This window comes from Pleurodeles waltl, chromosome 12, assembly GCF_031143425.1.
Source record: "Pleurodeles waltl isolate 20211129_DDA chromosome 12, aPleWal1.hap1.20221129, whole genome shotgun sequence".
Taxonomy (NCBI): domain Eukaryota; kingdom Metazoa; phylum Chordata; class Amphibia; order Caudata; family Salamandridae; genus Pleurodeles; species Pleurodeles waltl.
The window spans coordinates 515,464,767-515,478,785 of NC_090451.1; the positions used below are offsets into that span (position 1 = coordinate 515,464,767).

General features: G+C 46.1%; 1 protein-coding gene across 1 annotated transcript in view; it reads right to left on the minus strand.

The window, feature by feature from the left end:
• The window catches only part of CNGB1 (cyclic nucleotide gated channel subunit beta 1), a 1,925,718-nt gene that overhangs the window by 619,717 nt on the left and 1,291,982 nt on the right, over nt 1-14,019 (minus strand). The window contains exon 29 of the mRNA XM_069217388.1: nt 728-936. Coding sequence (XP_069073489.1) covers nt 728-936 — 209 coding nt within the window. The remainder of the gene's footprint in view (nt 1-727; nt 937-14,019) is intronic.

Sequence of the window (14,019 nt, forward strand, 5' to 3'; positions counted from 1 at the left end):
ATTCTGCCAACCTCCCCATCTGGAGAATTGTCCTAGGCTTCTTACCAATAATACAATTCCAATTTAGTTCTGTTACACTACATACTCACAATCAAATTAAGTTGACTTTGTCTCTACCTCTAAGGGTTTGGAAAAAATGAATGGGGAAGTGATGCCAGATCACTAGGGTGGTGCTATATGGATACAAGGATGTCACATCTGCGCTGCAACGGACATCAAGATGGAGGTGAAGCCACTTACAACTGCTTTACATGAAAGGAGAACATTCAAGTGGGTTGTGTAGAAAGGCTACGAAACATAAGTTATACAAACATTGAAATACTCATAAAAGTACCTCATAAGGATTGCATCATACTACTTATGGGATGGCTTTCCCTACTTAAGAGTAAGATATGTACCATATTTTTGAAATTAGAGGAAGCTTACATCATTAGAAATGTGTCTTCTTACTGGAGGAATTCTCAGAACACTGGTTAAGCAAAAGGTTGCATATTATCTTAAACTGGTGCCAATACAGATTATATGTGAAAGGATAAAGGCTATTAATAATACAGGGTGATTTCAAACAAGGTTATATAGAAAACATCATCATAAAGCTTTAGCATAACCGGTGCAATTCCACAGTTTTATTCGTATAAAGTCAGTATGCCAATGATGTTTGAAGGATTTTTTCAAAAGAAGAATGATTCGCAGAATGACTGGCACAGCTGGGCCATTGCTCACTTACGATAATATCACCTCCGCGCACGAACTGCAGACGTGTCTGGAAGACAGTGATGTCCAAAAGATATATAAGGTCACACAGGTAGTCCATCATGAGCCAATAGTGGATATTCGTTGGCGTCTGGTAAGGAAAGGCCCAGCGCACTGGGATCAGCCAGCAGTTCCAGTTCCAGGCCAGGACCACAAAGAAGAGCCAGAGGACATACATCAAGTCTAGTGGAGGAAAGAGAGCAGAGTGAAGAATGGGAGGAGGTAAAATCTAAGAATGGAGAAGAAATGTCAGAGATAAAGAAGGAAAACTGGATCAGAAGATTACAGGATGAATGTCGTGGCCCTCAAGAAACTTGAGAGTTGTATGGGATAGGAAATAATTGTGGGACAACAGGAGGGTACACCAGAGGTGTCCACCGTAGCTCCAGAAGGGACAGATACATGGCATTATTTTCAAGGCAACTACTGTCCAAGTAAATTAATTTCTTTCATTTTAATTGTATGCACGTTTATTTTATGTGGAATTACTGAAAATCTGGCTTGTATTCACAGTCCTGAATTGTAGATCAATTTGGTGGATAAAGAGGAAAGTGGATTGTGAGAAAGCAGATAAAAAAGATAAAAGTGGAGAACACAGGAGGCAGAGTGGAATAGTCACTCACTAACATGCAAACAACACTCAGGGGGTCATTCTGACCCCGGCCGGCGGCGGTACCCGCCGGCCTGGCTGGGACCGCCAGAAGACCGTCCCGCGGTCAAAAGACCGTCCCGCGGTCAAAAGACCGCGGCGGTCATTCTGGGTTTCCCACTGGGCTGGCGGGCGACCGCCAAAAGGCCGCCCGCCAGCCCAGTGGGAAACACCCTTCCACGGGGAAGCCGGCTCCGAATGGAGCCGGCGGAGTGGAAGGTGTGCGACGGGTGCAGTAGCACCCGTCGCGAATTTCAGTGTCTGCAAAGCAGACACTGAAATTCAAAGTGGGGCCCTCTTACTGGGGCCCCTGCAGTGCCCATGCCATTGGCATGGGCACTGCAGGGGCCCCCAGGGGCCCCACGACACCCCTCACCGCCATCCTGTTCCTGGCGGTCGAAACCGGCAGGAACAGGATGGCGGCGAGGGGGTCGGAATCCCCCATGGCGGCGCAGCAAGCTGCGCCGCCATGGGGGATTCCTCAGGGCAGCGGAAAACCGGCGGGACACCGCTGGTTTTCCGGTTCTGACCGCGGCCATACCGCTGCGGTCAGAATGCCCTCAGGAGCACCGCCAGCCTGTTGGCGGTGCTCCCGCCGACCCTGGCCCCGGCGGTCAAGGACCGCCGGGGTCGGAATGACCCCCTCAGTCTCCAAATAGAATGAGCAGACTGAAGGTCAACCTAATTCATCTGTAACCCCACATGCCCTCATTCTCTCTAAAATTTATTTCCTCCATTTACAGGACACAATCCCCATCCAGCTTCTGACAAAATCTAACGCTAACAATTGAGTCCCCAAAGAATCAGATCTATCCTTCCCATCCTCAAAATAGATAAAAAAGGTACAATAGGTGTGTGTGATTCCTGCCCTTTGTTCTACAAGACACTGACAAAAACAAAAGTGAAAACCGTTTTGGGATACTCTTACCTATGCCAAGGGTCAAGGTCTCCACCAGCAGTTGTAGCTACTGGTGAAAAATTACACTGTCCCAAATTGGAGTTGTCCCATGTCAACAGTGGTTAGTGCAAATGTTATGGTCTCCCTTTTTTCAGATCTCACCTACCAGGCAGCACAAGCCTGTTTGTGGCCTTATTAAAAACCTACAGTGAGCTTAAAGCCTGTCCATAGTTTACCACTAGTTGGCTTTAATGTCACTCTTGTTTGTTTATTATTCAATGGCTTGTCTTCCTCTTCTTCTTTGTATCCTTCTCCAGAGCAGAGCTTCTTTACCACACTTTTCACTGGCTGACTTGCATCATTCCAACACTCATGTAATGAATTTCTTTTTCCTTTTTGGTTAAGCACTTCATAAGAGTGAGTGTGTTTTCCAGCTCTCTCCCTCTTGATTATCCCCACCAAATATCTGCCCATGTGCATATGTGTTACTCTCTCCTTCATGTGCTGCTCTCCCCCTCTCATGTGCTGCTTTCTCCCTCTTTGCTTGAGACGAGCAGATCTTAAATATTCTGTGAAGAGAGCCTCAGTTGGATTTGTTAATGGAATATGTCCTCCAATGGTCTGATGGAGTAGGCATTATTGATTGAAGGACATATTTAGGGTTGATGGTTTAATGCCTTTTTCTCCTGATCATCAGCTAAAGGAAAAACCTGGTAGTGAGGGACAGGAAATAAACACTAAAGGCCCCAAAGCCATGGGAGCAAACCTTCACTTCGGAGTTTGTTTCAGGGGTGGCTCCTCTGCAGTGGCGGAGGGGCATCACCCCCCTAGCTGAGCTAGGAGATTATAAATAAAACAATAGCTTTCTGGCTCAACCAGCAGGTGCAGGGCCACTGGGAAGTGGGGGAGGGCAGAGGAGAGAGTGAACTAAATGCACATGTGTGTTTGGCCGGCCATCTGAGGCCAGCCAAACACACATGCACACATAGGTTTCTCCAACCTAGCTACCCAGCCAGGCTGGAAAAACAACACAGACCCCAGGCTTGCATCTGAGCAGCAGTCACTGCCACTTAGACCAATCTTGATGCTGCTTACTTGCTATGTTTAGCATGTAAGCAGCACCAGGATTGCTGGGGAGCCTGTGCCATAGTGGCAAGGCAGCAGAAAATGGCAACAGGAGATGGGAAGCAGAGGAAAGTGTTTTTTTATTTTTTTTATGTTTCCTCTGGCATCGCCCCCGACATATGCAGCAGCCACTGCAGCTGAGGTTCCTTCCAATGTAGAGCTATCCACATGATCAGAGTCCTTCTGTAAATTCAGCGAGCTGAGTACCCTCTGGATGGCAGAGGTAATTTCGTCTGCCATCTCAACAGACACCACTCCATCCCCCAAACTTTAAATGAGGTCCCTAATGTGGGTGAAGGGAGGGGGTAATATGTGCAAACAACAGGCTATGTGTTATTGTTACACTGTCATTTTTAAATTAGGTTTAACACTATTGCTTAATACCGCTAAGTTAAATGGAGATTGTGCACCTCTCCTTTTATCCATTCATTTTTTTTAAAAAGGTAGTAACTGATTCTTAGTATCTGAGTTACTCAAACATCATGCCCTAAAAGCTGAACCAAATTGTTAGATTTCTATACCTTTGGCAAAGTACAGTATGATAGATCAACACCTGCGAGTCAACTTTCTGAAGAATTCCAGTGTGCTGCTCTCTCATTTACATGGATATTATATGTAAATGATGCTACGTTTTCACAATGTACTCAACAAGTTATACTAGCCCCAATGCCCATTCTGCTGATTTAATAGTGGTAGGCCCCCCTTTATCATATAACGTCTTCATACATTACCCATTCCAGTACTATAAGCACCTTATGTTGTGATTCCAAGCATTTTTTGTATACGATTCAAGTTTGCGTGTGGGCCGCAGTCCCCACCAATTAGAGCTAATGTTTCACCAGGGAGTGTATAACTATACAGGTCTCTTACAGGGCACAAACCCTGCACCCTCAGGCCACTTGGGTGATGGGGGAAATAGCCATGAGGGGTAAATATAATCAGCTCTATCACTAGAGCACCAAGAGCATCTCGACTTGACTTATAACCCTATACATTTAAGGCCAACTGAGGTGTAGTGGAGGCGACCCAGGAAGTTACAATGTATAAGCCCATGCCTATTGTTCCAAGGTATCTCCCACTGTTGGTCACAGCAGCTAAGGGACTGTCCACTTGCCCAACTGAATCTCGGAAGTACAGAACGGAAACGAGTAAAAAGATTTTTGGAAGGGGGATGAGGATATTTGCAAAAAGATATAATGATTTAGAAAGGAAGGACATTTTAACAACAACCACTTTTCCAGCCAATGATAAACGCAGCGTATGCCACTGCAGTGCCTTTTCTTCTATTTTCTCCACCACTGGCCTGTATTTGTCTTGAATTACTCTCTGCCCTTCAATGTATATTTATATCTAGATAGCAAACACGGCCCTCACACCACTCCAGCAGGAAGTCAAACCTGGGGTAAGCAGTTTTAAGGGTAACAGGAATGCATTGGGATTTCCTCCAGTTAATTAGTAATCCGGACTAGAGTCCGAACTTTATAACTTCCTGACAAGGGGAGATATTAAAAGAAGGTTCTCAGACATATAATGAAATATCAGCCGCATACAATATCAGTCAGTCCCATCAAACCATAACCCTTTGTATGCATGTGATTCTCTAATTAAAAAGGCCAGGTGTTCCACCGATACTGCAAATAGCAATGGGGACAACAGGCATCTCTGTCTAGTACCTTTGGTGATTGGAGATGTTGCAGATACATTGTCATTTAATCTAATTTTTGCTACTGGGTCAGTATATTTCTTTACAGAATTTTGTAGTAAGCATGTCAACCACTGGGGCCTTATCGTTAGGTAGGTGTTTAATTGTACTGTCTCTTCTGTGGTAAGAGGTTGGATCAATGGCTCCCTCTCAGGAGATTCCAACCAGACTAGAGTGGGCCCCGGAAAAATATTAGTCAATTCTCTGTCTTTGGTAGCATACAGATCCTCATGGTACTCTAAGAAAGGCCCCAGTAGTTTGGGTGTCGCCGCACATTGTGTGCCATAAGCCCTATTGATCTCCAATATGTCCAGCATGCAGCTGGAAATCTCACCCTCCCCAAATCTGCTTGTTAGGGCATATATGCCCAGGGATTTAGTACATTATGAACCTTTGTCCTATTATTTGGATTTGGAGGTCTGGTATAAAGGTCTTCCAAGATTTTGAGTTCCTTCTCCAGAGTTCCCAGCCTGTTACGTATGGACTGAAGTAACCTTGTCTGCTTAGACACACAAAGACCAATGATGAACAAGTTATTTAGCTTTGGTAATGCATTATCTGGTAGAGACATAGGGCCTCATTACGACTTCGGCAGACGGAAAAGCCCGTCCGCTGAAGTTCCGATGGGTAGGTTGCCGCCAGTGTGGCAGCCTCCCCACCGGGGCCATTACGAGTTTCCCCCTGGCCCAGTGGGAAACGGCCTAAAGTATTGTCTCCGGGTCATAATAGAGCCGGCTGCAATGCTGTAGTGCGTAGGGTGCACCCATCACAAGGTTCACTGTCTGTGAACACTGCAACGTGGCTGGCCAGGGGGACCCCTGCACTGCCAATGCAAATGCATAGGTAGTTCAGGGCCCCCCCCCCGGGGCACCCTGCATCCCGTCTCCGCCAGCCTTTTTATGGCGGCGTTACCAACATGAAACTGCTGGTGGAGAAGGGTGTCATAATCCCCAGGGCGACACTGCTTGCAACACCGCCCTTGCAGATTAGGACCACCAGCACCGCCAGACCATTTTGTAGACAAAAATGGCAGTGCTGGTGGTCCGACCGCAGTTCCACCGCCGCAATCGTAATATGGCACTCAGACCACCGCATTGGTGGTGGTCCGACCGCCACCATGATGACCGCCAGGGTCGTAATGAGGCCTGAATTCTAGTTGCAGATTCCTTACCTTAGAATATCCCCCAGGCGTTACTCTGGATCCAGAGATTTTTCCTCGAGCAGTACTCCTGCGTGCCGTTAGGGGGCGTCGGCCAACTTTGTGTCCGTTGTTGGTGCCGTGGTCACCGAATATGACATTGCGGGTCATGTATAGGTGGCACCCTGGCATGGTGACGTCAGTTTCTTTTTACGATTTTCCACGCCACAAGCGAGAAGCCATGAAGGACGCTGATCCTGGAGCGCCCTAATTGGGCCCTGAAAAGGAAGTCCCTGTCCCTAGAAATCAATTTGCAGAATGGGGAGGATGGGTGGGTTGGAAAGGAATCTGCAACGAAAATATGTTTCTACCGTATAATTTAATACCGAATGTAAGTAACTTGTTCATCTGACAGAGACTTCTAGTTGCAGATTCCTTAACTTAAAATAGATACCCAAGCAATACCAAACCCAGTGGTGGATCTGCGAACCAAAATCATACTAGGAAATCCCGCAAGACAGAGCAGGCAAAGTACCCATCTCTTCAGACCAATTGTCCAGGCAGTAGTGTTTGGTGAGCGTGTACAATGATGTTTACGTTGCTGCCTGGCAGATGCCCAGAATGGAACTCCTCATGCTAATGCAGCTGTTGCGGAGTGGAGTGAGCACTCAAACCCTCCAGGGTTGCTTTTTAGCCAGAGCATAGCACATTTTAATGCAGAGAACAACCCATCTAGAGATTTTTCTCTTCTGCACTGCCCAACCTTTCTTTGCACTCACATAACCCACAAAGGGTTGATCATCCACCAGGAACTCTTTAGTAGGATCAAGATAGAATGCCAACGCTCTTTTTGGGTCCAGGCGGTGGAGTCTCTCCTCTTCCTTAGAAGGATGTGGGGACGAGTAAAAAGTAGGCAAGTTGATGGATTGGCCTACGTGAAAGGGCCTGACCATTTTAGATAAAAAGGAAGCCCTGGTACGAAGCACCACCTTATCAGGATGGATGGAAAAGAAAAGGTGACTTCGCGGAAAGGGCCTGCAGCTCACTCCTTCTGCAAACTGAAGTGATGGCAACCAGAAAGGCTGCCTTTAGAGTAAGAATCCAAAGTGGACAGTTATGAAGTGGCTCAAAAGGAACACGCATCAAGAAAGTAAGAATCAAGTTCAAATCCCATTAGGGCATTATGAACGGAGAACGAGGAACCATATGGACAAGACCCTTCAAGAATCTATCAACAATATGATATTTAAACAAAGAGGGTTGGTCAGTAATCTCAGGGAAGCTGAGAGGGCAGACAAATAACTCTTGAGGGTGCCCAAAGTAGAGTCCTGTCGGGCTAGAGAAAGAACAAACAAAAGGACCTCCGAAAGAGGGATAGAGAGGGGGTTAACAGGCTTGTCTGTAAACCATGCCACAAATTTGTTCCAACAACAGGCCTATACCATTTTGGTGGAGGGATGCCTGACTGCCAAGATAACGTTCCAGACTTAGGGCGGAAGGTCAAAAGCTGTCAACTGCCACCGCTCAATCTTCACGCAAGAAGTCTGACACTGGACAGGTTGGGGTGGATAAATGTCCCCTACTGCTGCAACAGAAGATCCTCCCAAAGGGGCAGTCTGATTAGAGGATCAATGGCCGTGCTTAAGAGATCAAGATGCCAGAATCTTTATGCCCAGTCCAGAGCCACAAGAATTACTTGGGATTGGTTATTCTTGATCTTCTTTAAAACGCTGGACAGAAGTGGTATTGGCGAAAAGGAGGCCTAAGTTCCACTTGAGACGAAAAAAGTTGACGAGTGAGTGCTGCCTTAGAAACTTCAACACACAAAACAGCTGACACTGCACGTTCTCTGCAGGGGTAAACAGATCTAACCAAGGCCCTCCCTACTGCAGAAAGAGACCTTGTGCCACCTCCGGATGGAGATGCGATTGTGATCGATCAGGCATTGACGGCTGAGTTTGTCCGCTCTGGACTTCAAAGAGCCTGCTAGATGTTGAACCTCCAGGGATATGTCCTGATGTTCCAGCCATGTCCAGAGGCGCAGAGCCTCCTGACAAAGGGTCCATGACCCCACCCCACCCTGCTTGTTGCAGTACTACAAGGCGATGGTGTTGTCAGTGAACACCTGCACCACTTTCTCTTTGAGAGAGGGAAGGAATGCTTTCAATGCTAGCCTGATCGCCCTGAGCTCCAGAAGACTGATATGGAGCCCGGATTCTCCCAGAGACCAGATGTCTCTGATCTCCGCCTCTCCCATGTGACTGCCCCATCTCAGGAGTGACACATCTGTCACTACTGTCATATCTGGTTGGGGAAGGGAGAGGGATCTGCTTCTGACCCAATCACGGTTCAAAAGCTACCACTGGAGATCCATCACAGTCCCCTCCAAGATCTGAACCATGTTGAAGAGATTCCCCTGATGCTGAGCCCAGTGGAACTTCACGTCCCACTGCAAAGCCCTCATATGCCATCTGGCATGTGTCACCAACAGGATGCAGGAGGCCATGAGGCCCAGCAGCCTCAGAGTCATTCTCACTGAAATCCATGTCAGAGGCTGAAACACCGGTATTATAGCCTGAATATCCTCGATGCTCAGAAGGATAGGCCAGAAACTGCACTTTGTCCAAAATTGTTCTGATGAAAGGAAGCATCTGAGAGGGAGTCAGGTGTGACTTCAGCACATTTATAGTGAACCCCAACAAATGTAGGAGGTCCGCCGTAGCCTAGAGGTAGGAGAGACAGCTTAGGGCAAGCCCACCTTCAAAAGCCAGTTGTCGAGGTAGGGGAAAGACTGAAACGGCTGACATGTGCAGATGAGCTGTGACCACCGTCATCATCTTGGTGAAAACCCGAGGAGCGCTGGTAAGGCTAAAGGGGAGTACAGTAAACTGAAAATGCTTGTGGCCTACTGTGAACTGCTAGTAACCTCTATGGCCACGCTGGACCGGAATATGGAATTATGCATCCAGCAAATCCAACCTTACCATCCAGTCTCCTGGGTCCAGGGCAGATAGAACCTGGGCCAGAGTGAGCATTTTGAACTTCTCCTTTTTGAGGAAGAGATTGAGGGACCAGAGGTCTAGGCTAGGGCGAGGCCCTGGTCCTTTTTGGGCACCAGAAAGTAGCTGGAATAACAACCATAACCTACTTCTCGCACAGGGACCCTCTCTATGGATCCCTTGGCCAAAAGAGCTGTAACCTCCTCACAAAGAAGTGCCACATGATCCTCCGTCATCCGAGTGTAGGATGGTGGCATGGATGGAGAGGTAATCCTGAAGGGGAGGGAGTAGCTCCTTCAGACAATTTACAAAACCCAACTGTCGTGACGTGGCAAATCCTGCCTCCGACTGGTTAGTCTAGGAAGGTTTAAAGGCTGCAGCTGGAAGGGTGGTGAACTGAGCTGACCGCTGGCTCCCTAATCCACAAGGGTGTTGGATCCCACGATCCCGGCCATGCAGAGGCTGGCAACCGCACGCGGCACAGTGTCAGAGTCGGCAATAAGTATGTGATCGATGCGGTCCTGGCGGCACCGAGAGCATCAACGTCTGCACCGTCGTCGGGGAAGGTCACAGTGGCCCGACCGACTCTGGTGCAGATCCGGAAACGGATCCCTGGTTGCCCTCAGGAGCCGAGGCTAAAGCCGCCAGCGAGAAACCCGAGGAGGCCTCTTCACTTTAATCCATTTGAGATATATAAAAATAATATAATGTAAAATAAATATTTTGTTCTAGTGTATATATGTTTGTGTGTTTAAGTATATATTTATATATATATATAGTATTAAATATTAGTGGAACATATTTAACTTACATTATATTAAATGTATATATTAAATTATTTAGCATTTACTACTTTAAGCTATTTATATTTAAAAATTATATTCTTGTCTATTTTTGGGTGATATTAGTGTCAACTGATAACTTTTTCCTAATGCTTTTGTACTTACCAATAAAAGTATAGAACATGATATTGTGGTAAATGGTATTTTTGGCACTATATTTTTGTCAAAAATATTTTTTACCACAATATGTGTTGGTGATCCCTGCAGGTGGAACTACACCATCTGTGGCAAACCAGCTTTGAGCTGCCAGTTGCCCAGGTACAATAACACTGTGATGCCAACCTCCTGAGAAGGGCTGTGGCCACTGCTATCACTTTGGTGAAGACCTGAGGTGCCAAAGTCAATCAAAAATGAGAGCCACAAATTGGGAGCGAGTGGAACCCCACCACAAACCTCAGGTAATTCTTGTGTAATTGCAGGATCGATATACAAAAGTATGCATCCTGCAGCTCGAGGCACAACATCCAGTTTCCTACATTCAGTGCCAGCAGAACCACTGCACTAGCACCACCAGTTCAAGAGCCTGAGGTCCAAGATCAGACAAAGACTGCCGTCTTTCTTGGGAAATAGGAAGTACTGAGAGTAGCAACTCAGCCCACTTTCCTCTTCTGGAACCAATTCTACTGGTCCCTTCTGCAGCAAGACGGCATCTCCAGTTGCAAAAACCATACAACCTTTGGATGGAAGGGATTGTTGGGGAGGTATTTGGGGTAGCTGCTGCTGGAAGGGAAGGGAAGGGCATACCCTTTTTCCACAAGCTGCAGGATCAATTGGTCTGAAGTTACGGCCTTCTAGGCCTACAGAAAAGAGAATACCCATCCTCCCAATGGCAACATGTTTTCCTTCACAGATGATCTACTGCTACTTCCTGATGGTGTGTGAGAGGAGGTGGGGGTGTAAGAAGAAGGCTGAATCAGGCAGCCGCACCCCCTTTCCCTGCGTTGCTGAACCAGGGTGTTCTGCTGTTGTTTACTGACTGGAGTAGATTGGCACTACTTGAACTGGAAGCCTCTGCTGAAAGTGTTGGCCAATAAAGGAACAAAAGCATTTCACAGATGACTGTAGCCTAGTTTTGCAATGGCCCATTTTTTAACCAACCCAGTGCTACATCCTGTTTCTTACATAAAAGGCCTTCACCATCAAAGGGTTGCATACCCATGAGCATGTTCTGAACACAGGCTGAGAACCCTGTTGAGCGCAGCCAGGGATGCTGTCTTAACATCACTGAAGAACTCATGCCTCTGCCAACACAGTCATCTGTGTTCAGACCTACCCATATTATGTGGCAGGAAGCCCTCTGGCCACCATGGATTACCTGTGCAAACTGGCCACAGAGATGTTCTGGTGAGTTGAGGACAGCTAAAGCTGCCATATCCCAAAAAGCATGGATTAATGTCCCAAAGAAAAAGCAGCATTCAGGGAAGGGAGTGCTAGACTGCCCTGAGGAAAATGTTTTCTTCCACACTCCTTCCAGTTTTTTAACCCTGTGTCTGGTTGGGTAGGAAAGGTGCCAGGGTTCAGTTTTTTTGTAGAGGAGTTCAGAATCATGAAGTTTTCTGGTAAGAGATTAAAAGATAAGAAGACTGGGTAAGCAGCAGCATGCTTATAGCTTTGTGCAATAGTTTTATTTCCTACTGTACACAAGGTGGCTTAGACTGAAGTTCTTTTACAGCTTCTACAATAGCCTCATTAAAGAGGAGGAGAGGTTCCACAGTAGTGTCAGCAGACTAACACATATGTCAGAATGTTAGGCTGATATTCAGCTGAAAGGAAAAGAACTCTAGTACTTCAGCCATCTTCATGAGTATGGCGTAGAAGGAATCCATTTCCCCAGTACTAGACCAGGAGACAGATCAATGTCAATGTCTGGTGATGTATCCAACCCACTGGCATCCTGAAGGGCCACAGTATCTGAAGCATCAAAGGAGGGTAGAGATTTATTATCATCAGTGCTCCCTTATCTATCTGGAGATTGCTGGTCCAAATCCCAGCCAAGGAGAATATATTTTGTGTCCCAATATTGCTTTTGGACATTGGGCCCTTACTCTTGATACTGTTCCTCCTTCACAAGGTGCTGAGCCTCTGTTCTAGATTTCATCCTCTTAACAGTTGGTAGGAGAGATAACTGAAGAGGGGGTAGAGGAGCCTCTAGCAGCACCAGGGTCGTCATTGGGAAAGGTGCGGGATAGGCATCAACATTAGAGCTGGCAACTCCATCAAGGGTCATGGTATAGGACCAGAGTCAGAAGGTTAGGAGGAACTAGGTCTGTGGGTGAAGCATGAGGTGGCCACTTATACCTGGACTTCGACCTCCTGGGAGAAGGAGCGCTTCCTTTTCTTCTTATCATACCTCTTCTTTTCCTCAAGAACTTAGTGCATGGGAAGGAAGAGATGGCGAAACAGACCTTGTCCTTTTTTAAACCTCTCCCTTAGCTGCTGCCGACCCCAATGGTCATGCTTCACACAGGCCATGAAGAGATTGGCCTCCTGTTCTTTGATGGCCTTTGGGTTCATTCGAATGTATAGGCCACATGATGAAGATTCATGCCTCGAAATGTAGCACCACAGGCAATCATCCTATGCGTATGTGATGGACATCAGTCTTATTTGGTGGGTATGTGTCCCCGGTACTGCACCAAAATACTGACAGGAAAAAAGTGTTCACATCAAAGTTCAGGAGTCCTGGGTTGAAAAGGGCACACAAAATGGAACTGGCGTTGGGAAGCCAGGGTGGGCTCTATATGGCTTCTGTAAAATCACAACACCTCCACTTCTGAGGTCAGGATGGAGTCAGCTATATCAGACATTTCTGTATCCAGTCTGGTGTCTGAGATATTCAAAGGTGAGGAATCAGCAGGTAGAAGTATCAATCAGAAATATTCATATACGTTTGGCCCACATTTCAAAAATACATTGTGGTTTGCCTGAGGCTTACTTCTAATCTCTTATTCATTGAAGCAAAATATTTCACTTTAACAAGTAGGGGTTAAAGCAGAAAATACACATGAATTGGAAACTGCAATGGTGAAAATCTGGCTAGTTTAGAATCTAGACTAAAGAAACTCTTCCAGGGCCTGAAACATCTCCTTACTGGCTCACAATGTAGAGAAGATTTATGGAAAGTCAACCTACATTCTAAAATGCATTGTTGTCATTTGTGTATCATTCTAGTAATCCTTGCATTTACGTAAGCAATACCAGGCCATTGCTCACTTGCAATGTATAGAAGATTTATTGAAGACTGACCTGATTTAACCCAAGTGGAGTGTAAGGAATAAGTTACTATAGTGAAATATGTGTTTTTGATCACTGACTTTGTGTTGCACCACTTTGCACATGGATTAGCTGTCTAGTGTTCACCAGTTGCAGATTATATTTTGTATTCAGTTTAGCTGCCTATTGACTTTATTGTATCATTAGACATTGCCATGTTAAAGCCGTCCCTGTTTTTCCACATTGTAAACTGTGCTTATTTTCGTGTTCTTTCTCACCAAGGGCTTTGGTTGATAAGAATGTACTCAGAGGGCAGGGAACGGATTTGTTTTGATTTAGCAACTTGGGACAGTGGCCAAATCCCAATGTGTTATTTTCCAAGCAGACCTAAACTACCCAGCATGTTTGAATATTTCTTTTTTATGGGAGTTTTTTTTTTCCAGAAAGCCCTTCTCCGGTTCTTTAAGATATAAAAAGATGGCCCTGCTCAGTAGCGGGAAATTTCCTAGACCTCGGTCAGGATTAGACGTCGAATGCCTGACACTTGTCCCATGAAAGTGGAGATCTCTTTCTCGAAGTTGAACGGGATCATCTTCTTTCTGGCATGAGAAAGATGAAGAGCTTGGCAGGCCCTATGGTGATGAATTTTTACTTAATTCTTTGCTTTGCATAATCATAACTACATATATTTGCTATGTAC